The 27,744-nt window shown below is 39.6% G+C and overlaps 1 protein-coding gene across 4 annotated transcripts in view; it reads left to right on the plus strand.

Annotated features, from left to right (window-relative positions):
- Positions 1-5,765: 5,765 nt before the first annotated feature.
- AP1S2 (adaptor related protein complex 1 subunit sigma 2) overlaps positions 5,766-27,744 on the plus strand; it is a 30,794-nt gene continuing 8,815 nt past the window's right edge. For 2 of the 4 annotated variants that reach the window (XM_058852911.1, XM_058853001.1), the window contains exons 1-5: positions 5,767-5,947; positions 6,927-7,105; positions 14,267-14,375; positions 15,244-15,381; positions 23,108-23,201. In XM_058852911.1, the coding sequence (XP_058708894.1) occupies positions 6,927-7,105; positions 14,267-14,375; positions 15,244-15,381; positions 23,108-23,152 (471 nt within the window). In that variant the 5' untranslated portion in view covers positions 5,767-5,947 and the 3' untranslated portion in view covers positions 23,153-23,201. Of the gene's footprint in view, positions 5,948-6,926; positions 7,106-14,266; positions 14,376-15,243; positions 15,382-23,107; positions 23,202-27,744 lie in introns of all 4 variants that reach the window. The other 2 variants (XM_058852828.1, XM_058853080.1) reach the window with 1 other exon arrangement.

Genomic DNA, 27,744 nt, shown 5'->3' on the forward strand with positions numbered 1-27,744 from the left:
AATTGGATTGTCTCCTTGGTGCAAAAAGCAGTACCTCTTAAGGTATGTTCGATCAGTCTCCACACACAGATAAAGAGGCCTTACAGGATCACCAGTTGGACCTGTCTCAAAGCAAGGACAGAAGTGGACATTGAGGACTTCAGTGGATTTAGGATGACCAAACTATGTACCAGAAAACCTGTTGCAGTGTCTTCCTCTGAATGTGACTGACTTCCTAGGTGTCCAATCCAAAGTCATGCCCCGGTATATTAAAAATATTTCTTCATCCTGGGAAATATTGAGTAGTTCTGCAGAAGCCTGTCCAGATACTCCTTCATATGAGGGGATGGATACAGCAAGCACATTAACCTGCAGCATCAGCCACTTCAGAAACAGCAGTGGCAGCAACTGCTTTCTTAGGACTGCCAAAGAATGAGCAAGATATATGTGAGATGCGGTACTGAACAACTCTTTAAAGTATTGATGCAGTCTTAGAAATCCCAGTCTCCTCTCCTTTCCTCTCTCCATTCCTCCCAGCAACTTCCTTATGAGGCTAAAAATTCAGGTTTCCTCACACACTTCCTTCAGAAACTGTTCAGGTCTTTGCTGCACTATGGCAGAGTTTGTAGCAGTGGAGCAGGAAGCATTAGCAGTCATAACAACCTCTTCATAAATGTCTGCAGTGCAGTTATTTTCCTCACTTGAGGCCTCTGAGTACTACTCCAACAAAAACATGGACAAACAAAAGATAAGAACATGAGCCAAGTAAGAGAGAAATCTGCTGCTCACTAGCCCAACACAGCCAATGCTGCCAGCTGGTTTGTGAATGTCCTATTCAAATGGCTCCTGTGTCCTGCACCAGGCTGAGGCTAATAAGTGTGGTAGTTAAGAGGAAGCCCTCATTGACTGGCATTTACCATACTCCCTTGCCTCATTTCTACATATCTAGATAGCTTCAAAAGCATGTTTTTATTTTCCAAAGCAAAGGTCACGTGTAAGGCATGGTTTAGACTGTAATTCTAATAACCAGGCTGCACACTTCAGCTTCAAACTATTCCTTCAGCTCTGAAAATTCAGCTTCAGGGATAAACCTCCGTGATGATAATTTTGGAGCTGTGCCTATCACACATGTAACCTGACATCTGTGTTCATGAGAACCATATGTGTCTGCTGAAAACCAACTGTGTTTAAAAGAAGACATGCAAACCTGTAACCCTTACAAAGAAAAGATAGAGGAGTAAGGACACCAGCCATGATCTGATGATTTAACAGCACCTAGCAATCAGGCTACTAGATTGCACTTAATAGTCTATTATTTCATCAAGAGGGATCACTCCATGTAAAAAAAAAAAAAAAAAAAAAAAAAAAAAAGAAAAAAAGGAGCGCAGTAATAAAAACTGTCATTTGTGGTCTCATTTCTACTTCCATTGGTTCCACTGGGATTAGTGCTCTGCATGAATCATAATGGGACACTGATAGCTTGACCAATGCTCAGACAGCACATCAGGGAAGGGAATTGCATATACTAACGTAACATCCTGTTTGAAGGCTTAAGAGGCAAAAATCCAGCAGTAATCACTTCCAAGGGTAGTAACTCAGTTCTTATTGCCTCCATAATGACTCCATAGTTATTCAGTCAATGGAAATGTAGCCTGATATTGAGCATCAAGAAGATAAATTAAAAGTAAAATGAGTCTTACACATCAATGCCCTACTTCAGCAGAGGACTGCAAAAACACAGCATGTACTCTGAAAGTATGTTGCCCTCTTCTGTAGGGTGCTGAGATGGCTGAAAAGGAGGCAGGAGCAAGCCCTTCCTTTACTAAATACTGTGTGAAGAAAAGAAAAGCAGTTAAAATTTTGTAAGCAAATTTTCCATTGGAATTAATGAATAGTTCATGTTATAAAGTTCATGTTACCCATCATTTTGGCTGAGAGTGAAAACACAACAAAATCATTTTATGAGCTTCAGATTTGGCAATAACAACATGCATGAAGTGCCAAATGCCAGGAGGTTGGCCTTGTTAATTTATGTATAAGACCCACTATTCTAGTCAAAACAACTGTAATCTAATTAACTAAAAGCAAACAAACAAACCCACCAAAATTGACATAAACCATACCAGTCAAATCCAAGCAAATCTGATCTTGTTTGATGTAAGCTTCCTTCCCGATTCTCTCTCCAGCTCTAGGCACTTCTCTTCTGTGTCTCAAGCCATGCTGGAAATAACTTACAAAGCAAACTCTTGGCTAAGGACCCCAAATGACTTCTGGTCAATGAACATATCCCCTGAAGACTTGCCTTACATCTAAAATGGAATATAAAGGATTCTACAACTATACAAAGGATTCTACAATTATAGCAGCTAACAAAAAATCCATCCAAAATAAATCAGGGGATTATCATCAAGCTGGACATAAGACAATGAACAAAAGCTAATGAACAGAAGACTCACTGTGTCAAGTCTAAAATTAGACTGCATTGACATCTGCACTGTCACGGGTTTGTGGAATACTTGAAGACATATTATTGTTGTAAGCATCATATATATCTTTATCAATTTGATAATTAGCACTAGTTCAGTACATTGCTAGTTCAATGGGTAGGTGACAGGATAATTTCATAAAGGAACAAATGATGGATTTGGTATTAAGAGGGACAATTAGTGCAAATTGTAACACTGAAAAAAAAGTGAACAGCAAGTCTTCTAAAGCTCCTGAAAGAAATGGCACAAACAGAAGGGACAGCATTACTTCTGTCACTGTCCCCTGACACAGGTGCTCAGTCCTGAAGCCAACTCCCTCAGTCACCTGTACATCCAAAACCAGCCTTGCTGGCAATACAAGATGTGGCAAAATGCCAGCATAGGAAAAGAGATGGGAACATGGAGGTGAGGTGGGAATGGAAGGAGAGAGTTTAGATGATCTGAAACTCATGACATGGAATCACACCTTAAACTGCTTAAAATAAGCAGGGTCATTTTGAGAGAAATGAGTTTAGGAATGATCGTATGAGTGGCAATCCCAGCAGGCTTGAGAACATTGCATCCTCTGAAACAGAGATGAGGAGGCAGGACAGACTGTGGAAGACAGAAAGCTTCTGCCAAGTTGGACCTGGCTACAGTTTCCATCAGTGCTTCCACCATGTAGCACTGGTCCCACATGCCTTATCAGAGCACCTGAAACTGCATATAGCAGAGTGATTCTGCCCAGGAGATGTAATGAAAAAACTCCAGGTTACAGTCTGAAGAAATCCAGCTAAGTAAAAGAGAGAAGGGAGAAAAGTAGTGGAACAATTGCCCTTGTATCAATTATGTATGAAATTATACACTGTAAATGAGCAGTAAAATCTGGCAAAAACCAAAACAAACAAACAAAGAAACCAACCAGGATTGAAAAAGAAAAAAAAAATCTGAAGCTGAAGCTTTGAGACATTATGCCATCAAAACACAGACATTTCTTGAACCATCTGGGTGGTTTGATTTCAATCAACTATGTATTTGCAAAATGTGTGGTTTGATCCATATGCAAAAATATTGCACTGAGCTGGGAAGTGACAAATCGTAACACAGGTCTGGTGTAACTCCTTCAGAAATTCATTCTGGAGCTCCTGTTACCATAACGATGCTAATAAACTGGAAGTTGCACAAACGAAGAGAAATAAAAGTTGGTTGTTGGCTCAAATTATGATTTAAGAGGTCTCAAAGCCCCTGATGTGTACATGCACTCAGAGAATCACCAAATACATGATGCTGAATTCAATGAGAAAAGTGCTGATTAGGAAAGAGATTGTTTATGAAAGTTTTCTGAAAAACAAGGAATTTTAGACCATGGAATAACCTCACAGGAAAGAAGCAGAACTCCAAAGCTTGGCAACTGCTGAGGACAAAGTAACATACTGGTGTAAGGGGAGACTCTCTGAGGTAACAGATCCAAGTACAACTGTTCCTGTGCTTGATGAAAGGCAGGTTAACATAAGAACGGGACAGCTGCTCAACGAACATTAAATGTGACAGGAACAAGCCCCTACAACAGCAGCTCTCATTTTCTACATGACCTCTAATACTGCAATTGCCTGATCCATTCAGCTTGGTTGCACAAACGCCTCCTGGTCCCCATGACACTTCATTCTTACAATTACAACCTCTTCTATAAAATCAGGAATACATCTGCAGTTTTCCTCAAGTACAATTTATGTAGCATTCCTTGAAATGCCAGAAAATTGGCTTTTCTTTCAGACCATGCACATTCTTACACAAAAGCATTTCCAGCCCCAGTTTCTGCTGCCATAGCCGTTTCGTAGTCAGAAGAATGGGCGCTAATTTAAAGTGTCAATAATAGAAAGTAATAAAAGTGTGACACATCCTGAGGCGCTGTGAGCTGCTCCTGACGGAGAGCTGCTTTGGGAGCACGACCCTCTCCCGGGTTCTGCCGGTCACTGTCGCACCATTATCGGATCAGCCCGGTCAGCTTTGCTGCTCATTTACTGCTGGGGGTGGTGGTGAGCAGCGACGATGCTGAGAGCTTTAGGTGTTTGAAACATTTTTTTTTTTTACAATTAGGTTCCCCGACTACGGCTTGCAGTAACACCGCTCTGCTTCTTTCAACTAACTAATGCGTTTTCAACCCACCTCCATTAGAATTTTAACACCAAACCAATCCACAACAAAACCAAAACCAGCCAACCAACCAAACCCCCAATCCGATCTGTTTCAACACGCAGTCTCCGTAGATGCACATGAATGATAATTTTAAAGCCAAGCATTAATGTAACACAACACCGCTAAGTCCGCGTCGGCGGCTGGTCCTGCCAATCTAATTGCAGGTCGTAATCAGGGTGACTTTAGGGGAAGAACTCCCCCTTGCAGGGACAATCCCCTCACAGGGTCGGTCTCTTCAGAAGGACAATCCTTTCACAGACTCAATCCCCTCAGGAGGATAATTCCCTTATAGGCTGGGTCCCCTCAGAAGGACAATTCCCACATAGGTTGGGTCCCCTCAGGACAACTCTCCCACAGGCTGGGTCCCCTCAGAAGGACAATTCCCTCATAGGTTGGGTCCCCTCAGAAGGACAATTCTCCCACAGGCTGGGTCCCCTCAGAAGGACAATTCTCCCACAGGCTGGGTCCCCTCAGAAGGACAATTCTCTCACAGGCTGGGTCCCCTCAGAAGGACAATTCTCTCACAGGCTCGGTCCCCCTCACAGGCAGCCCAGCCGCTCCCGCCCGGCGCGCGCCCCCTCAGCCTCCGCCCCCTCCCTCCCCGCCCCTTTGGCGCGCACGTGCTGGAAGCAAACACCGCGCGGCGCATGCGCGGCTCGGCCGCCCCTCCCTTACTCCCTCCCGGCTCGGAGCTGGCGGGGCCGGGGGAGGAGCCTCAGTCTCCGGGCGCCTGATTGACTGATGTCATTTCCCCGGCTCCGTGCTGCGCCAGCCCATTGGCTACTCACGGACCGCTATCTGCACCGCGCCGTCTGGTTGGCTGTTACCGCGCAGACCATCGCCCTATCGCAATTCGGGCCACGCGGATTAGGGCATCTAAACCCCGCCTCTTGCTCCAGCCCCTCCTGCCGCCATCACCAGCTCCGCCTTCTCCGCCCTTTCCTGCCTCCTATTGGTCCAGAACCGCTTCGCTCCTCCCTCCCTCCCGCGCGCTGAGCTCTCCGATTGGGTGACGGCCGAGCTCGCTCCGGTCCCCCCTCCGCGGCAGCTGATAAAGTTTTGTTCGGAGGGGCTCGGGCCCCTCCCTCTCCACCCCGGCCCCGCCCCTTCGCGGTCCCGGCCCCGCCCCTGACCTGCCCGAGGGGGGTGGCCGTTGAGGCGCGCGCGCGCTCGCGGCGGCGGCATCTCCCGTCCCCTCCCGACCCCTCCCTCAGTCCCGCTCGGCGGCCGCGGCGGCAGCACCGGGGGTGCCAGTCTGGGCAGCGGTGCCTTCTTCTCCGCCTCAGCTCCGCTATCTCCCGGGCAGGGTGAGCACAGCCGCGCGGAGCCGGGCTCCTCTCCCGAGCCGCCCGCTCCGCGAGGGGGGAGCCGGGGCGGTGCTGGCGCCGGTGGGGAGGCGAGGCGGGATGTTGGGCGGCTGCGGGGCTCTGCCCGCGCCCTGGCACCGCGGAGTCGCTGCGGGCGCGGCCGCCGCTCGTCGCGGCTGGCGCTGGTCACGCTTGTCACCCGGGACCCGGCTGGGCTTTCGCATCGTATTTCATGTCTGTCGTATTGCCTGGGAAACTTCCCCAGCCCTATACAACTTCGAGCGAAAAGGCAAAAGAAAAAAGCCCAAGCCGTTTCATTTAATGTTACAGCTGCTGGAAAACACAGCCCGGCAAGTTCCTCTTAAAATATAATTGCAACATCACTCCTTTAGAGGAAGCGAAACCTGGAACATAGGACCGCAGGGAAAGCACTTAATCTCGCCTTTTGTGTAACGTGGGAAAAGACTGGGCTTTTCTGTGCCGTAGGACCCTCCGCTGGGAGGTCTGATGCCTTTTAAAGTATTCCGAGGCTTTTCAGAAAGATTTTAAGTGTAAATTGCTCCTGTAAGGCTCTAATTTGGTGAATTGGAAATGAGGTTGTGTATTGGAAGAGTCTGCTGTGCTGATTTTCTGTCATTTTGGGTAGAAAACGCAAATAAACCATACTGGTGCTGGACGTGGCTGGTCTGAAATTGGGGTATATTCGCTCGCTAGCCGATGGTTTTGACACCGCTTTCTGAAACTTGTGTGCGCTTTCTTCTGCCTTTGGCTTGACTGACCTTGCTCAGCAGAATCCTTTGTATCATTGCTACTTCCAAATCTTGTGTAACATCTGCCAGTGCTATAGAAATACATAATGTAGTATAGGTTTTGGATGTCCGTCTTGCTTCCTATTTGTTTTTTTTCAGAGAGAGATCTTTTCAAAACTCGGAGGCTGAGATTAATGCTTTTCTTTTTTCCCCTCCTTTCAATTCAACAGATGCAGTTTATGTTGCTTTTTAGTCGCCAGGGGAAACTGAGACTCCAGAAGTGGTATGTCCCATTATCTGACAAAGAAAAGAAGAAAATCACAAGGGAACTTGTTCAAACAGTATTAGCCCGCAAACCGAAAATGTGCAGCTTTCTGGAATGGAGAGACCTGAAGATTGTCTACAAAAGGTGGTTCTGTCTCACTAACCTCGTAATTACCATGCATTACAAACCGTGTATTAAGTAGCAAGAAAATAATGAAGGTTGTTTTTGTTTTGTTGTTTTTTTTTTTTTCCCTTCCCTCTGCTGGTTACAGAGAAGACTGACTTTTCTCTTGAATCTAATTTGATAACGAAGCAGGAGTTATTCATGTGTGGAAAATCACTCATGCATTTAGAAATGTACTGAAGAAATGAGCTTTCCTCCTATTTTCATAAGGAGTGGCAGTACTTCTTGGTACTCTGTTTAGGTTCACACAGTACATACATGCTTCATATTGGTACACATTTCAGATTTAATAACTGATAAAAATTTTATAAATATTTACCTCAAGCAGTGGCTTCAAAAATCACCTGAAAATGTAACTTGCTTTTAAAGGCTCATAGAAATAAGGAGGTAATTTTTTGAAGTACTTGGTGATTTTTTTTTGTTGTTGTTTTTTGTTTGGTTGTTTTTTGTTTGTTTTGTGTTTTTGATTTTTTTTCCTGTAAGTACCAAAAGGGATTTTTCATAATTGAAAACATCATGACCAGCTTTCTTTCAGTGGAAGTAATGTATAATTTTCTTCACAATAATTTCGTTTTCCAGTTGTTTCCTAACCTTTCTAGGAGCATTTGGCAAGCATTTTTTAGCATTGTGCTGATCTTTAGAATGTATCACAGTGTAGTAGTGGTGTGACCATAATTCTTCTCCAGAAATAACAGTAATCCTCCTCCTGATGTGGTAGGCTGCATCTCTTCCAGCTAAAGGTGGTGCTACAAAGCCTTGAGTTATCTCTCTTCCCGAGTTAGTTGTAAACCTGAGAAGGTTGATGCATTCCTGTTTTCTCATGGAGATGGTAGATAGTTTGTGCCCCACAGTAAATATTGTTTGTATTCCCTGTAGATAGGACAGAAAGGACTGGACGAGAAATGAGGAGTTTGTAACTCTTTTCCAGGATAACAAATGGGTAGTATTAAATATGTTTAGATGTTTTAAGTGCTGCTCTCATATATACATTGGTTTGTGTAAAGACATGCGTGTGAGTATTGCTGGTCTGCCTAATGCATGTAGTTCTTCAGCGTGAGGAAGAAAGAGGAGACACAATGCATGAGGCTGTGCTGATAGCATACACAGTTTTTTCTGCCTCTTGATTTCCTAACAAAACTCCTTGAATGTGTATGTGGACAAGTTTGCTCAAACACTTGCTGTGCTTCCTTCTGTATTAATGCCTGCAAGTGCTTTTTCAGCTGGGCATTCATGGGACACTAAATCAGAAAAATGAGGCATTAGTAGGCCAGTCTGTTTCCTTCCTTACCCAGGCTTGAACAGCAGTAGCTGTTCCGGGGATGATTCCACACAGCTGCTTTCCCTCCCTGTTTGTTGCTGTTAACAACTACTTGCCATGTCCTTTTGTGTCTAGGGAGCTGGTGGAAATTTGGGTGGGATTGGTTGTGGTGCTGTTGCATTTCAGTGGTGTGTTGTGGGTCCTGTGGTCAAGGAGAATGAAGAAATTTGCTGTGAGATGTCTACCTTGGGCTAAAAATGGTCTAAATACTGCAGTCTGTCTGCTGGACTGCTGGTGTGCACAGCTGACTGCAGTAGCTTATTTCACTCTCTGCAGACCAGTCTGGCACAGAGAGCCTATGAAACTGCTAAAGATGAGCTTGTACCAAGCTAATGAACATCTCAACTTTTTTTTGACTGAAGCATCACCAGAAGAACTAGGTATAAGAGGTGACAGTTTAAATGTCTGTATCTGGTAACACTTACAGCTCTTAGGTCTGTAGGACTTGTTCCCATCATTGCACCATAATTAAGGATGATGAGCACCAACTACTATGGTTTCTTTGTAAAGGGTGACTTTTTGTAGCTGAAAGGCTAGTGTCTAAAAGAGAAATACACCAGAAGAAACTCTGTGGCTTGTGAAATTGCAAAAGGTGCTCCCAATTCCTCTTAAGCATCTCTAGAGGATCTCTGCTAAGATTTGTTCTTGTCTGATCTATTGCTTAGAAGGATCTGAACCTGCTGGTGTAAATATTTTTTAATATAAGTTGCAAAAGTATGTGCCTATTGCTATTTTGAGTCTTAAATTATTGGAATTTAAGTGCTGTTTTTTGTTTTTGCTGTTTTTGTGTTTATTGTTCACATGTGGGAGAATTGAACCTAGATATTGCAGCTCAAGGAATGATTGACAGTATCAGAAGTATATTCAGGAGTCTCATAATACCTTTTTGCAGGAACAGAATGAACTCAAATGCAGAAGTTGGCAAGACAGTAGCTTTAGCTTCCTTATGCTACTTAACAGTTATTAAGACTGCTGGACTATTTTGATTAGCCTCCTTAACTCTGTAGCATTTAATCTTTATAGGATGTTTTCTGAATCTTCAAGGAAATAGATCTTAAAATTAATCTAAATGTAGGTGATGTTGCTTTTATTTCCCTCTGATTTCATACATGCAGCATTTATAATGGTTGCAACATAGGCTCAGTCATTGCCTTGTAAAGTTTTTTCCTTTCAGCACTACAAAACACAGACGGAACGGTTCCCAGCTTTTGTCATGGTGCATGAATTGGCTTATATGTATTCTGTAGCTGTTTTGAAAGATAAACTTCTGGTGTCTATCAGCCTGAAAAACTAGAAAGAGGATGTGAGCTTCTAACTTCAAGAAGCATAGAGATTTGAAGTGACTTGCTGGGAAAATAAAAAATTAAATATGGGAAGCCAGCAACAATTATACTTTATGAAAATAGAGGGGGAGTCATCTGCAGACGGCTGATTAGAAACTTAAACACAGCTTATGTGTTTGCTCTTCACATTTTGTCATTTAAAAAGTAACAGTGTTTTTGGAGCATATGGGGTAGAATGCATATAGGGTAGAAATATAGGGTATAGCATATAGGGTAGAAAGCATGCAGCTTTCCCCCTGTGGCAGAAAAAATGTGTTAAATGTTAAAATTTATAATTTTGCTAAAGAAGGAACTTAGGATGTATTTTATTTTTCTTTGAAGACTTCTCTATTTTATGTTCTGGCAATATGAGTTATTTTCATTGTGTAGTATATTGCGGTCAAAATCAGAACTTGGAGAAAAACTTACTTTATATAGATTTTATTTTGTTAGCATTTAGCTAACTGCATTCATGGGACTTAGTTATTGTTGATTACTTATTTGATTAAGGAATTAATTTGTGGCTTTGCTTTTATGTGTCAGTGTGGAACTGATTTGGAATGTGATATTATGATCCTACCATAGCTTTTGCTGCTCTTGGTATGGCAGTTATCTTTTGCGTTTGCACAACATAAGCATAATCTGAGGTTATGTTAAAGACTTAGAACAAGTTTTAATACTTTCTACCCTCCCTTCACTGAAAGAAGCAATGAAAGAGCCCATTGTGCAGGTATTGTGCCTCTTAAAGTATTGTGAACTGAAGGTACAGCCATGTGGCCAGTGGCCCAGCTTGGCATGATCCCTCTTTTTCCTTACGTATAACTTAGCCAGTTGTACCTCTTAAAAAGTATTACTGTGGTGTTGATTAGGTAGCTTTGTAAAACTGGCTGAATACAATGATTATAGTGAATTAGATACTTGGGCTTGATAATTTTAATTAGATCAGATTTTTGTACAGGGTTCTAGCTTGTGTGGCATTAGGAGGACCTCAGTATGAAGAAGCAACAGCTTTTTCTTTGAGAATTAGCAGTATCAAATTCTTGTTCATTTTGAAACTGCTGGGGGCTATAGCCTTGCTGAAATTAGAAACTGGAAAAGTGCTTCACTTTAGTAGACTCTGTCCTGGAGCCTCAGAAGTTCATCTTTTATTAAAGAAATGTGTAACGTTGTGGGACAAGAAAGAAACCTTTTGCCAGGCACAGCTTATTGGTGAGTTCAATTTCCATTGGGTCAGATATCAGCAAACCACAGATTCTTGGGCTCATTAAGCATTTGTCTGCCTTCTCGTTGTTAGAGTTCAGTTCTGTTTGTACCAAACTTTGTAAGCTTTAAACTTCCGCAGTTAGGATCCACATGCACAGTGACTTAGGTGCTGACAGACTTATGGCTTGTTTGCGGGCTTACCTGCTGACGAACTTCCAGGGATGACTTCAAGCACGTGTTCTCTCATCTAGGAGAGCACCACTGAACTGGTAGGATTTGCAAGCTGTGCTCTGCCCACAGTGACCTGATCTCTCAGCAGAATTACTGAACATGGCTGGGAGAGCAGAAGAGAACTGCAGAAACATTGCCTTCCTGTTGTGAGCCTCCCCACTGCTGAGTTATTGCAGCTCTTGAGGAGAAGATGCATGGATTTGTTTCCTATCAAAAAAAAATCCAGAGGCCATCTGTCTGAAGACAGGAATTTGCATAAGTATTTATACCCGCTGTGTTACCTTTTTGTTCTTTAATCCTGTAATACATTTTCAGGTGATTTTGTCCAAACAGTTTTTGGTCTCTCTGGTTTTGGTCCCCTTTCTGATAACTGGAGGATATTTATTATAAAATATTTTTCTAAATGAGGGTAAGCAGTTGAGTCTGAAGATTATTTTAATAATATTTAGTGAGATAAAAAAATATCCAGACAGCAACAGGAATAAAAAAGGCCAAATGTTTCTTACAGACTGCACTTTATTTACTTTAGGGTATGTGCTTTTCTATCAGGGTTTGCCTTTATGTTGGGTGCATATGAAAGGTTTCTGTCAGGCTCATTAGGAAGAAGCTGTTTCTGCAGAGCAGAAATCTTTTTGAGCCTGAGTAATCTACTTGTCTTTGTGTGGATACTGTTCATGTAAACTTCTATACTTGGCAAAACTTCCAGTGTCTGTTGTGGATTATAAGTGAACACTTCTTTTCTGAAGCCCTTCCTGCAGGGGAAAAAAAATTAAAATAATGCCGTTGAGAATTTGGATCTGAGACATTCTTTGTAGTATGCTTATGCCCTTTGGTATGACTTGTTTATACTCTTCTGCCATTTGCCATTCAGGCTTATTAAATCTTCATTTGTTTTCTTTTGTTGAGTAGTGATCCATTAGTCATGGTTGCTACTTAAAGAATAAATACCCAAATATTCTCTGCATATAATAATAGATACCCAGGCCTCTGTTTGGTACCACTGAGTAGTTTTTGTTTCTTGGTCTTATTTCTCTAGAGCTGCAGTTGGCAGAGCTTGAATGTGCAGTCTGCTCACTAGCTGCCAAATATGATCTTTTGAAAGTATGTTATCTTTTAAATGAGGACACTGAGAGCAGACCATTTTCTCAGAAAGTATTTTATGTTGGTCTCCCTCTTTTCTGTCCCCCCTTCCTTTTCCATAAAATAGTTTGTGCATCAAGAGAGTCTCTTAAGTACTAGGGGAGCAGAGAGGGACTGTCCCATGTGTGTAAACTTTGAGTCAAATTTGATTTGATAAGGTCTGCTGGTACATGGTTCAACTTGTGTTTAAGCATTGTAAGGAAACAGTATAACTGCACTTCATGATAATCAGTGCTGCTCATCTGAAGGTGATGAAAGGCTTTGTTTAGATGGATTTGGCCTGAGTGCTGGTGATTAGTGAAAATGTCAAATAATGTGTCAATGCTCTTTTTTGCTACAGTGAAATATGATAGTGTGGAGCTTGACTTACAAATTCCTCATGTACAAAAGTAGGTTTGAAAACACTTTTTTTCTTTATAATATTTCTTTTCAATACTTGTAAAAATAGTTTAGGTTCCTAATACCGATTCAGTATTGCAAGCTACTATAATGACTGTAAATGTCCTTGAAAAATTAGTGAGGCATAAACAGAGCAATGTAAAATCAAAAGAACTGTGCTCAGATAGGACTTCTGATGAGCTGATGAATCCCCATGCTGAATAGTTAAAAGGAATGAAGGTGTCCTTCAGTAGATGTGTCTTCCTCTCTTCTGCCATCATGTTTTGTGGTAGGGTAGGCAGCAATATCTTAGAGTAGTTTAAAGATTTTTGTATAAAAGCTGTTCTGATTAATATTTCATGTTGAAGCAGTAGCAATTTGATTTGGATTAGAGTGGGAGAAGGGGGGACTTTAGATCATAAATGGTACTGGATAGGTGTCTAGGAGACAAATTTCAACATAGCTGAAAATACAGCAAGGATTTTTCAGAACTTCTAGCCAAAAAGTCTGACAAGTCCCAGCTGATAAAATCTGTGTAATGTTTAAAAGATTCATGGATTTCTCTCTATGGGAAACAACTATGTACCTTAGGCATTCACATCTGAATGACTTCTTTTTCAGTAGGGCTGGCTACTCAGGAGTGCTTAATGTGGCCAGTTGTCTCCTCTAAAGAGGCAAACAAAAGCTGTTTCTGGTTCATGTAAATTAGCAGTTACAACAGGTGGTACTTGAAATCTGGTTTGTGCCACGTGAGACTGAAAGGCATATGGTTTTGACATGTTTGAAAAGACTAAATGAGGTTTTCAGCTTTCATTCCTGCTTAGTTTGTTTTTTTTAATCAGCTCTCTTTAAACATGACTTGAACAAATGTGTGATAGAGCACAGTAGAATTGGATGGTCTTTTTGTTAAAGTGGAACTTGATCATATCTGAAGTTACAACTTTCCTGTCTCCAAGATGGAAGTGGATTACTAGAAACCGTTTGATAGCCTCTCATCAGTCTGATGCCAGGACAGTAGGACTGTTAGTAGGGATTGAGTTGTTGACTTAGTGGTATTGGGGTGGATGATATTGGTGTTGGAGTTCTTTGAATTTTTTTTAATTCTCTATAAAGACTAAACTTGAATTCCTAATTCAGTTTATCTTTCTTGAGGCATTTTCTGTGGTTGTTAATATCTATTTATAGCTTACATGATGATAGTTTAACATTGGATCCGTTGATTAATATACTGGTGTATGGATGTTACAGAGAGAGAGAAAGTATCTCACCTCAGAACTCTCCCATTACGCCAAAAAATAAAATATATTTAGTTTTCCAACCACCTCTTTGGCTGTTTCAGTTCTGTCAGCTTGTACATATGTGTGTCTTCTGGTCTTTCAGGCATTCTTTGGTAGGACTTGGTTGGTTGTGATTTGGATTACCAATATGCTGAACTTGAGTATGAATGACTGCTGAGAACATGATACTCCCCAAGTGCATTCATTTTGCTTAAGCTTGTATGCTAACATCAGGATTATTTTGTTATTACAGATATGCAAGCCTCTATTTCTGCTGTGCTATTGAAGATCAGGACAATGAACTAATAACTCTGGAAATAATCCATCGCTATGTAGAACTTCTTGACAAGTATTTTGGCAGTGTGAGTTAGTTTCTCTGTACTTAGTAATTTCGTTTTATGCCCACAGCACTTTTACAGGAACGTAACCAAGTAGTTATTGAAAAGGTGCATTTAATACATTTTGTGTGGATTACTTGGCCAAACTAAACTGATGGTTGCCTCTATTAAAATACAATATTTATTTCTTGATTTGGAGAAGAACTGTTATCAATCTGGTGTTTATTACCTGTATTTGTTTCATTTCATAGTAGTCTCACTTGTGGTCAGATAAAACCTTACTCTTAGCAGGAAGCTGTTCTTCTCCCTGGCACTGCGCTAGTGTGAGCACTTCTTACATCTTGCTTCCAAAGGAGGCAGTTAGTTGTGAAGTGGCAGGAATGGTAAGGAAAGAAAGAGACAGCTGCTTACAGCAAACACAAACATCTGTAGTAATGTACATGAGCTCTTCTAGAAAAGCTGGTTCTCATTCTGCCTTCCTTCCTAGTTCTTCTGACTATGAAATACACAGACTGAACAAGAAATTTAAGATTATTTCTTTTCATATCTTTCTGTAAGATTGCGTACTACAGGCAACAAGATAACTTTTATAGGGAATGTTCTCTTGCATCTTGAAGAACTGTCTTACAGACTGCTGTGAATTGAAGCCTTTTTAACAGTGAAAGTTTTGAAAGCTTTTTTCAGAGGTTGCTGTAGCTGTTTTTAATGCAAGCAAAAAAATTTTTTTTTTTTTTCCAAGATGTGATTTTTTATTGTTGTCCCAGTCCTTACAAGCCTTAGGCTTGATTTGGTAAAGTTTGGTGAAGCTGTGAGCAAGTTAAATTTTGTGAGAAGATATACCTCAAATGAGAGTATCCTCCCACTTTGTAATAATGCTTGATGTTCTTTTTAGGTATGTGAACTTGATATCATCTTCAATTTTGAAAAAGCCTACTTCATTCTGGATGAGTTCCTTTTAGGAGGGGAAGTTCAGGAGACTTCCAAGAAAAATGTTCTTAAAGCCATCGAACAAGCAGATCTTTTGCAGGAGGTAAGCAAATCCAACTTCTCTGGCCAAAGTGTCAGCATGGTAGGCTGTGACTCAAAAACCTCCTGTTCCTCTAAGCTTCTAGGAGGTATTTTTTAGCATGCTTAGTATGTAGTTCTATCTAGTCATCCTAAGTGTGCAATAGGATGGTGTTAGCTGCTGTTTTTGTTTGGTTTGGCATGCATATGTTGTAACCTACTGTGACTTTGTGTTCTGCTAGTAAATGCAAGTGGCTGTTTTGTGTTTATACTTAGATAATTGTAGGTCAAGCTAATTTAACTTAGTGTTGTTCATGTCTTTCATTCCTTCTTTTTATTTATTAACCATTAGTTTTTTTGTCATACCTGATGCATGTTCACTTCTTTACTGTTTCATTGCTGAAATCCAGAAGCTAGACTCTCTTCTTTGAGACTCATTCAGGTATAGTTCTAATTAGTTCTTAGACCTGCTTTTCTGCTATAGGCTGCTTATTGTGGAACATTTCCAAGCTGACAGAACAGTAATAGTAGTGCCATAGAAACATAGAGAATAAAGTATAAGAACATAGTTTTTTTACTTTGAATGCTTTTGTTAATTTGCTATTATTGTTGAAGAATGGCAGATTGCATGTCTAACATTTTTTTAAAAAAACATTTGATGTGAAGGGGTTCAACGGTATAGAAAAACTTAATGTCATTTCTCCATATTTGTCCATCCTATGCTGGTTATTTTGGGTTTATTTGATTTTGTTTGGTTTTTCTTCTTACTGAAATGTATACTGTTAAGGTCCTTGAATATCTAAATGGGAATAAAAAATTCTGGTGTATTAGGGGAATCATCAGTCCTGTGTGTAAGTCAGTGGAACATATGATTTAACATGGATGGTTCACCTTTTTTTTTTAAAAGTATACTGATGTTTACTGCCTAGATTCTACATAGATCCAAGTTGCTCTATTTCCCCCCCACCGTGTGAACCATCAATTTGTTATTTTCTCCTATGAATTAATTTTTAAATTCTCTTACAAGCCTTCTGTGCTCCACTTGGTAGTCTTTTGTTGGATATAATATTAGTAGGATGGGGAAACACGTGGTGTTCTTTACCCTGGTAGCTGTTTTTGTAATCCTTTCAGAGTACAGGCAGATCCACTGCACATTAAAGTTCTTATCATGAACAAGGTCAGCCATTACACACAGATTTGCTACCCTATTTTTCTAGAAAGGAAATACATACACTTATTTACTTCTTGTGTTCTGGTTCAATTTAAGTCGTCCTTTCCTCTTTGTAGAAATTACCTTAACCAAAGTCCTGTTGCAGTTTACAAAGACAGGAGAAAAATAATGTTTATTCTCTTAAAATCTTTTGTTCTTTATATGAAAACAGATATAACAGATTAGTTATATATTCCAGTTTGTCTCTTGCAAATATAGTTAATTTTGCATAAAGCAGAATAACTGTATTCTTATTGTTACTGTTTTTGAACTTTATTTTCACTAATTTCTAGGGCTGTTCTAAAGAAATAATGTGTTTTACTCCTAGGAATTGATTGCTATTTTTCTTTCTAAGCTAAGAATATTCTCTTTTTACAGAGAACATAATTTCACATTAATATAACTTCAAGTTAAAAATCTTACACAAAGGGAAATACCACTTTTTCAATGTGAGACTTTTCCCTAGCCCTGATAGCTTTACTCTGATTATTCTTTCCCCATCTTTAGGAAATTTTCAGTTATCAGTGTTTGTTAAATAATTGTGATTAACTTGAAATGTAGCAGTGTATCACAGCACCACTGGAGTCCTATGGCGGGCTTCTATGTTTTTCATTCTTAGTTATATTGACTGTTGGTTAGGTATAAAGGTACTCCCTAAATAAGCATTTTAGTTTATAAACCCTGGAAAAGTCTGGGTTCATACTTAAATTGAGCTTCTAATAAATTTGGACTCTTTTCTTTGGAAGTTGGGTTTTGTATCAACTTTTACTATGTAAATGCTGGGTTTGAGGAAGAGAGTTGTTAAAATAACAGTTCCTCACATATGGATAATTTTTGGTACTTAGAGTTAATATCTGCTTCCCAGAATACTTCAAAACTACCGGACTGAAACATGGTGTGATCCCAAATGCAAAACATATTTCTAGCAGGGTTGTCATGTGTTTGTTTTTGACCATGTCAGATTTTAATTATGGACAACAAAGTGATTATTTTTATTTGGCCCCGAATACTCAAACTGCCAAACTTGTATATATGTACATATATACATACACATATATACGTAGCTGAAAACACAATATTAATGGAATACAACGTTATACAACATTATTAATTAATAATGCTACATGCATTGGTGTATGAAGTACCTTAAAGATGAAGAGCTGTACGGAACACTTATACAAAAGAAAATCATAACAGATACATTGACTATTTGTGTAATGTTAAGAGGAAATACTCTAAGGCACAAATTGCTGAGTAGTGAATTAGTTCTTAATAGCCTTGCATACTTGTATTTTCTGTGGAAGTTTTCCAGGATGTACTTCTGTGTCTGAGCACCTACTTCAGTTTGTCATAAAACTCTTGCTGCTATGAGGTCCCTTTACTAACTGCTACAGTTTGTGGGATTGAAACACGCTAACTTGTTAACCTCTCCCACTTTGACATTCCTGTTAGTTCTTCAGGAATGTACTTAGTTCAAGTATTCATTCCCTATCCCCTCCCCCATATTTATTACCACCTGATAGCTTATCAACAGTCAGTCAGCAATGCTGGCAGTGGTACCCACATGAGAGGTAGTAAAAGGTAATTAACTTCAGTGCTTACATTCTTCCTTGTCACTCTATTGTAGAAATTCTTCTGTTCAAAAGAATGCTGTTGCATGACACTGATCATTTTATATCTTGTTTGCTAGAGAGATTTTAATACTGAACTAGTGATTACAAAGGCGTGCACTGCTGAAAAGGAGGTTCTAAGCAAGAACAGCTCGATTACACTGGAAGAAATTGGTAGATGCCATATGTTGTTGCATGAATTAAATATATACATATGATGTGTGGAACAGCTAAAAGATAAGCTTGTGCATCATTTTGTGACACTTGAGTTTTTTAAGGCATGGAACTACCAATGATAGATGTTCTGTACAAAAGAGGATTTGATTTATTTCTCTCAAAAGTCTAATTATCCTGGGTTTTTTTTTATGGCTTGAGTAATTCAGTATGGTGCTTGGGAGTTCGTGGTCATTTACTGTTCTAAAATGCTAAAATCAAGAAGTTAATAATTCTAATACTTAAACTGAGCAGTCATGTGTATATTTTAAAGCAAATCTGTACAGACTTGCTGATCTTCATTTGAAGTAGGAAAAATTTCCTAAACATCGGCTATGAGTAAAAATGGTTTTTGTTGATTATCCTATGTAAATTTTAGAAAAGTGTTTTGGAAATTAGCCTCATTTTGTCCACCACTATTCTTTTGTAGGGTTTTTGTGGATTTTTTTAGTATTTGATTGCAGAACATCTAAATACTTAAAAATATATTTATCTTTAAGAGGTACCTAAATAAAAAGGCCAGTGAGTCTTTCTACAAATCACATTTGCTTGTTTGGGTCACTACTTAAGTAATGATCAAAAACCTAAAAACTATGTGAACCTTTTTTTTTTCTTAGGCTCTTGCAGTTTGGCCTCAGGCAGTGTTTACTAGTCCTTCCACATGAAGAATAAGAGATAAGCTGTCAATTAACCTTCTTTTCTTCACTATTTCAAACCCTTGCCTCATCCTATATCCAGAGGGGTGCCGACAGTGTTCATGTTGACTGATTTGCCTTAGATGCTAAGGGCTGCTGCACAGATTTAAGCTTTTGGTTTTAGAACTAGCATCTTTGGAAATTAAACTCTGGTGAATTTCCTGTATATGCCATGAGAATTTTCTTATTGAAGATGAAATGTGCTTATTGGAAACCATAGGTTTGAAGGTATGCATAATAATAGGTATTGGGTTGTTCTTGAGATAGGCCAAAACTCCTTCATTTTGTCATTAGCACTGGCAAAAGAAAATTCTTCTTTTTAAGCCTCGAGTGGGTGGGAGTATAAGGGATTTTGTCTAGTTTAGGAAACAGCCTTTGTAAGCAGGTCTTTATTACCATTTGCCTGAGAAACTTACCACAATGAATGCAATTAATTCAGTCTTCACTTAATGTTCTTTCTTAAATATGTACTGTCGAAATAGACTGCCTTCCTAAGTTGGCAGTGGCGTTATTTGCCTTGGCTGTACCTGTGGTCCCCTGAATGTGAAAAAAGAATGAATAATGGAATCTTTATTATAGAGATCCAACTGCCTTGAATGCCATCTGCTGTTCACATATAACTTCCGTTTCAGGTGGTCAGCTTTGTTGGTCAGTTGGTTCTGCAGTTTTAGAACGTGTATCTGCTCGATTTCAGGCACAGATAATGATCTATTGCATTTTAGACCTATGAGAGTTACTGTGCATGAGAAATGATAGATTGTTAGTTCATTATCTAGGGATTAGGAAATAGCTATGATTTTTATGGATTTGGAATCCCTCTCAACTAACAGAAGAACAAGCTATAGTGTTTTGGTAGCTGATGCTTTTGTAAAATCCGTTTCAGAAGTCAGTCTCTGGAGATGTATTTATAGAAGAAAGGGTTTCTAGTGCTATTAGAGTGTTTGCCGCTCTCTATGATACTCAAAAAGTCACAACAAATGCAGTCCCAGGTGACTGGGAAAGAGGGAAGCTTTGTACCCATTTTTAAAAAGGGTAGAAAGGAGGACTCTGGAAACCACCAACCTGTCATCCTGACTGCTGTCTATACCTGGAAAGATCATGGAACAGATCCTCCCAGGAGCTGTGCTAGGGCACATAGGGCACCCCTTCTCTGGGTTGGCCTTCTATAATGGAGCAGCTTCATCAGTTGGCCAGGGGAGGGCTACAGATGTTGTTTATCTGGGCACAGTTCCCCATAACATTGTTCTCTTTAAATTCAAGAGGGGTGGATTTGATGGGTGGACAGTTACAGCCAAAAGATAGTGATCAATGGCTTGGTGTCCTGATGAATTTCAGTGGTGTTCCTTAGGGGTCTGTAATGGGACCAGTGCTGTTTAATGTCTTGGCTAATGACATAGAGGAATTGAGTGCACCCTTAATAAATTTGCAGGAGACACCAAGCTGAATGGTGCAGTTGACACATGTGAAGGATGGGATACCATCCAGAGGTACTCGGGAGATGGTACTGGAGAAATGGGCCCGTAGGAATGTCACAAAGTTCCACAAGATCAAGTACAGGATGCTGCCCTGGGTCAAGGCAATCCCTGGTATCTGTATAGGCTGGAGGGTGAACAGGTCAGGAGCAGCTGAGAGGGGGTGCTGGTGGATGAGAGGCTGGACATGACCTGGCAATGTGTGTTTGCAGCGCAGAAAGCCAGTTCTACCCAGGGCTGCATCTGTAAGTGTCCCAGCAGGCCGAGAGAGGGGATTCTGCCCTTCTACCCTGCTCTGGTGAGACCCCACCTGGAGTGCTGCATGCAGCTCTTGGGAACAAACCTCTAAATACTGTGAATTTAATTGTAACAGACAGCTCTGTAAACCTTGATATTTCTGTATTTTTAATAGATACTTTTAAACTGTCCTTCTTGCACTGTGGAGTAGGCTTTCCTGCAAATACTTCAAAAATCTTACTCTCATGTTCAAAGCAATAGGAAGTATTCCAGAAAATGAATAGTAGAACCTTGCATTTTTCCCAAGTAGTAATGGGGGAAGAGGAGGTTAACACTTCCAGATTTAAATATCTTCTTGAAAAAGTGGCATTGAGTATCCAGGAAGTTACTGTATCATGCTTTGACCTCTTCCCATACTCAGTTGGGGGTATTTTTGGTTGTTGTTTAAGTGTGTATGCATCTAAGATGTGACTAATTCTATTACATCAAAGAAATCAATATTAGGAGATCTTAAGACTCAACAAGTTGAGGAAGGAGTCTTTTATAAAAGTTTTAAATATGCATTCATTAAGCTTTGCAAATTGAAACATCAGAAAGTTTCAATTAAAAATAAGATAAATTAGCATTAGCAGTCCTTGCTGTCTTGTAACTATTCATACCCTCTCTGATGTGGATTCCAGTACTGATCAGTTTGCAAACTGTGAACTTGATCATTTATTGATACAAGCCATTCTTGTAGAACTGTTGAGGGTATACTAACAGTACACTGAACTCTTTGTAGATTATAATTTTAATACAGGTGTATTTATTCTGGACATTGAACTGATAGATTCTTTTCCAGTGACACTCTCCTGTCCTCAGCAATAGAAGCAATGTGTCAGGGTGGTGCAATGAAAATTTTAGCACTGCTGATTGTACCATAGCTGTTTCCAGGAGTTCAGTCATGTGCTGCTGGTCAATTAGCATACTAAACAAACAGCTGGGGAAGTCTGCTTGAGAGTAAGGAGTATCTTATTTTCAAAATCAGGTACTCTTTCTGAGCACTCACATTAATCTACCTTTTAATAGAACAAGTTCATTGAATGTGGCAGAATATCGAAAAGGGCAGTGTTAAATGTTTGGATCTTGAGATTGTGAGGAGAAAATTCCATTTTTACTCTGTTGTCTGAGATATGTCATGTTGCAGTGCTACTACCTTTTCCTAGAATTTTCACTTTCTGTGAGATGGTCTTAGAGTGCCAGAGAATATTAGGTGAAAAAGATTCGAATGTCCCCAGGAGGCATCCTGTTGTGTTTAGTTTCAGATTCTCATTTCTTTGTGGTCTTTTCTGTGTGTTGTACAGATGTTGGGGCACATTGCTGGTATGTGTTTTATTTTTAAGGAAAAAGCTGTATTTTTTTTTTTTTGCCCTGCTGTCTAGCAACAGTAGTAGTTCTGATGATGGATATCAAGATACAATAAAAATGTGTATATTAAATTTTAGAAGGGCTAATAATTTGATATTAAAAGGCAAAAAAAAAAGTGTGAGAAGACCTGGGTGTTCACAACTCTTTGAGAATTCTAAGTATGTTTCATTAACAGATTAATTGATTAAAGTGAAAATGAACTTTTTGCACGACAAAAAAGTGACTACTCAGCAACTAACAACGGTGACTTAATAAATATGAATTTTGAATTAAATTGTTTAAATTGCTTCAAGAATGATAGGTTGGCTAAAACTTTTCTTCATGAAACAAGTGTTATTTTAATATTAATGTTAATAGTAATACTGTGTGGCAGTTAATTACTGAATGAAATATATGTAAATTTGGTATCATCCTGTCCTATTATGCTCTGAATCTGTTCCAATGATGAACTGCTTTTAAGTCTCTTTAAAAAAGTAAAAACTTTGAATTAATATTCCTTCATGTACAACTGAAGCTTCCTAAAGAACTCTCTACAACCTCTTTTAAGGTACCAATATCCTTTACCTGCTTAAGAAATGAAAAATAAACTTTAGAGGTTTTTTTAGGGCATCTACTTGAAGTCTTTGAACAGATGTTTTCTTCTGATGCATTTCTATTTGCTTTCTTAACAATGGACTTTTAGGAAAACCTATTAAAATTGTATTAACCTAAACAAGAACAATAGCTGAAACATATTTAAGTGAAATAACTGAGTTTACTTTTGTGTATTGTTTAGAATATTTTTAAGTCTTATTTTAAATGTAAATAATCTGTACATAATTGGGTGGATGTTGGGTTTTTATTTGCACTTTTTTTGAAATTTAGTAGTTGATACTACATTTTCACTGCTGCTTGATTTTGTTTGTAGAGCCAGAATGAAGACTGGGGAGGTTTGTCTGAGGATATCTTATGATTAAGAGCAGTCTAAGGCATTAGCCCTTTTGACCCCATCTAGATGATTGGTAACTACCAAGTTTACCATTTTGGTGGCATGGATTAAATGGGTGCTATGCAAAGAGTGCTGCACGTGTAATTAAGTCCTTGCAAGGGTAAACAGAAAATGGGTGATGGGCTTAACTTTCTGCAACACTTGCATGATGGTCTTTGAAGAGTGCTTTGAGTGTTTCCTTTTATTTTCCTTTTATGTACTAACCGCATCAACTTGAAATGTCTGACTTCTACTGGCTTTCTTTGGTGTTGATAATTAAGTGAGATAATGCAAGTTAGAGAAATGGATACCAAAGCTAATAACTAAACAGATGTTTGGCTTTGTTTACTTACAATCAACCCATATAAACATGTATTTATTGGAAAATGAGCTGTTTACATCTGCTATGCAAAGAAAATGGGCCCTAAAAAGACTGGGCGCTGCTGCAATTGACTGTATATCAAAATGCCGGATGCTGCATGACAGAACAAAGCTTATTTGCATATATAGTGCATTGCAACATATTTTTGTCCAAAGCATAAGTGGAATACGTTGTGGCAGTCCTTCTAATAAAGGTAAGATTTTAATTTGCATAAAGCAGGTTTAAAACATACATGAAAATTATTTGCTGCAGAAAACTTACTTGGTATAATGATAAACAAGTAGTTCAGTAAACAATTTGCTTTTGTAATGTGGAACTATGATAATAGAACTAATTTCATATGCAGGATATATCAGGATTTATATATATAAATATCAGGATTTAGTTTGCAGATAAAAGAAAATAATGGTAGTAGGCAAAAATATTTATAACATGTTCAAAACTAAATTCATATTTGGTGTATGGGTATTTTTACCATTTAAGAGTTTCCTAGTATATGATACAGCCATTGATCTATGTTGGGAAGAGGGGAGCTTCCAATAATCTGCTTGCATATTAAACCTGAAGAATTAGGGCAGCCAACAAGTCATTTGTTGAAAACCATTATTTATGAGATTGGACATACTCTAAAACTACTGTAAGAAAAACCTAAGTGCTCATTTCCCCCCCAGTTTTATTGCTTTTTCTATGCTCTTCATGATAACAAGTTCACATACAAAGAGCGTGATTCTCATGGTGAAGTTAGAATTGGAACTGTGCTTGTAAAACTTTTCTTGCAATTAGAACTAGAAAAAGCTACCTATAATGTTTGGGACCTGTGCTACGAACAGAGCTTAGGAGTCCTAATCTTTTTTTTTTGTTGTTTGTCTCAGATGGCTACAAAGATCAATTCTGGCACGTACAAGCTCAGGCAATTCTGTATCACTCCAATTTATTTGCCCGCAGTGTGTCCTTGGGTGAATTCTGTGTATGGGCATAGTTTAGTTGAAAAAATGTGCTTTGTCCCCATAAAATTAAACACAGTGGCATTATCTGATGCCCATGGAATGCTACTTCTTGCCATGTACTGTTCCCTGGAAGGAGTGAAGGAATAGTTGCTGTGTTCAGACCCTAATTTACCAGGTTGTCATGGTTCCTCAGAATATGGAGAAATAGAAATGGCATCTGCTGAGCTCAGTGGAGAGGGACAGATAGATGGTTGTACATAGTAAGAGATGGCGAATAGTTTGCCTGCAGTAAAGAGCTGCAGCTTGTAAATAGGAATGAAGATCATCAGGGTTAAAGAAAGATCTCCTGAGGTAAAGGAGGCTGCCTTTGCACAAGGGGAGGAGTTTGACTCATAGCTTTGGTGTTTGGATTAACCTGATGTTTAATTGGTTATACAACTTCAAATTAATTTAATCCTTGTTACTCTTAAAGGCATAACCAAGCCCAGAATGAGTAGAACTTGTGGTTTTGTTGGGTGTTTTAGAGAGATTTTCTTTTAAACTAGGGTATTGAGGACTATGTGGCAGTTTTAATAAGCCACGTATTCAGAATTAGTTGGTTCCATAGAGAATGGGGTAAAATTTGTGGTAAGCCTTGCATAATATTTAAAAGCCAAGTGAAATCTTTATATGCATTCAAACTGTACTGTGTAGAAATTCTCCTTTCTACTGAGTGTTTTACAGTGGTAAAGTCATGGTCTTGAGTAAGGACACAGTTTGCTCATCACCCAAACTCATGCTGACAGTGACTCTTGTTGAGGACAGTGGATCTGTTCCTACTGCCACCTTTGTGTTGTGTCCATCCACTTGCCCTGTGGCTCTGGGGCTCCTAGCTTGTTACCCAAAACTTGAGCTCATGCAGGGCTAGCATGAGGGACGTGCCAGGAGAAAGAAAGCAGAGACATTGAAAAGGGAAGTAAAAAGCAGCTGCTTTTGGCAAGTCAGGACTTTTGCTAAAGCTGATGGTGCTGCTTTTTATTACATCCTATTTTCTTTTTTTTTAAAAAAAAATCACTATATCTAAGTGCTTTAAAAAGCCAGTGTTCCACACATCTTGTCCTGACTCACTGTGTGCTGTGAACCCCCAAGTCAGCTTGCCTAGGAAGGTTCTAATTTACTTGTCATATGCTGCACCCCTGCTGTTGGCCTGAGTCATAGGAGTGTAGCAAGGAGCTTCAGCAGCAGCATTGACTTCTGGAGTTTCCAGCTGTCCTCTGTGTCCCTCTTTCCTCTGTGCCAGAAAAACTATTTATACAACCATTCTAGAACTGGATTTTAGATCCATTTTAAATGATCCAATTCAAATTTCTCATTTTAAAAAACATATAGGTCAGCAGCTTTTCTTCTCCATGTTTGCAACTTGTGCCTGCAAACATTTGTCCAAACAATTGTAAGAACACAAAGTGCTGCAGGACCAGGAAAGAAGGGGGATGCTTAAATGCCATTGCCATGGAAGCTGAATAATATTGGACGTGACATGGTTTGTTGCAGCAGTATATTCTGGTCATCCCTTCAAAGATAACAGCCCTGCAGTTTAAGAAATGCTTCCTTAAGCAAAGGGGAATAAGCGATGCAAACCTGTATCTGCAGTGCTGGAAGAAAACCTTAATGAATCCTTATGTGCATAGTTGGGCAGTTTGCCAAACGTACAGACACTGTCGGATTATCTGACGGAGAAGCCAGTGAATTTTAATAATTTTGTCTCTAACATCACCATACAAAGCATTCAGCCGTAATATGTGCTTAAAGCATTTGTGTTTTTGTGGTGGTGTGGTGGAGCCTCTGATGGATTCTTAGAACCATCCTTAGTGCTAAAGGCTGGGCTCTCGATTGTTCCTGGCCCGCTGCATAGCAACTGATTGGCACATGTGAAGCAGAGCCTCCCAGAGCGATTATCACCTCTGAGCTGGCAGATCAGAGCAGCAGCTAAGAGGCAGGAAGCACCTACTATTATCGGGTTATAGTGCACAAAGCTTCAAGTGATCTTTGTACTGCTTTTGGGAGAGAGGCAGGCCGGCCACTGCTGCTGTACTCTTCTGCTCTGGTCTGTTGAAGTGATGTCTTAGACTTGAAGTCTCTGCATATGCTCGGATGTTCTGCTGAGTTAACATTTGCAGGACAACTTGCTGTTTCATACTCTAGTTGAGAATTCTGTATACTGGTTTGCACTGATCTTGAAGATTTTTTGTTTGTTTTCTCTATATGGAAAGCTGCAGACAAGATCTTGACCAGGAGTTGTCATTGACGAAACATGCTTCTTTTTATTTGATTCCTTGTGTTTTTTGGGGGTTTTGTTCTTTTTTTGTAAGAGCATTATAGCTAATACTTAGAAGATACTCGAGACCTCGAAAGTGTTTCTGTGTTCTCTGAGAAAACACTTGGCTCTTCTTTGAAAGTACAATTAGGATTTTTAATAAAAATGCCCTAGTTGGAAATACCAAGGCCAGGCTAGATGGGCCCAGAGCAACCTGGCCTATTGGAAGGTGTCTCTGCCCATGGCACAAAGGTTGGAACTAAATGATCTAAAATACCCCTTCCAACCCAAACCTGTCTGTCTAACAGAAGTTTCTGAACAGTTAGGTAACCAAAGGTTGGGAAAGTTTCCTGCTTTGAAAGCCTTGAAGAGGCAAGTGAACAGCAGCAATTTCTTAAAGCAGCTGTTCATTAGAAATATATCCTAATAACGATTCAGAAGTAGAGTGTAAAAGTAATTGCTTTTGAAGCGTTGCTAAGGAAGTGCTTGTTAAATGTGACTCTCTTCCAACTGAAAAAATTTCATCTTTCTAAACAGAAACCCTCTTCCTCTGCTCTTGATTTCCCCATACCCTGCTTCTGTAAAATTCTTCCCAAACTTCCTTACACTCCATGGACCCACATCTTCTGTTTTGTTTGAGCTAGTGTTTTGTTAGATGCCGAGTGAGGAAAAAAGACAGGTCTTTATCAAAAGGTGGCAGTTGTAGTTTTTGTGTGCGGTTTAACATGGCTTGACTTCACAGGCTTTGTGCTGGTTTTGATGGGAAAGAAGTTAAAATTTGATAACCTAAGCAAACCTTCCCTGAAAAAGAAGTTGTTCTAAGTATTGATGAAGTCTGTGTCACTGCCATGGAATGTCACCAGTAAAATGGCAGCCCTGCAACACACTGAACTTGAGACAGTTTGGCATAGACATAAATAATTCCTCTTTGTTGCCTGAGGAAATAACACAGTTT

The sequence above is a fragment of the Poecile atricapillus genome, chromosome 1, assembly GCF_030490865.1.
Source record: "Poecile atricapillus isolate bPoeAtr1 chromosome 1, bPoeAtr1.hap1, whole genome shotgun sequence".
NCBI classification, from domain to species: Eukaryota; Metazoa; Chordata; class Aves; order Passeriformes; family Paridae; genus Poecile; species Poecile atricapillus.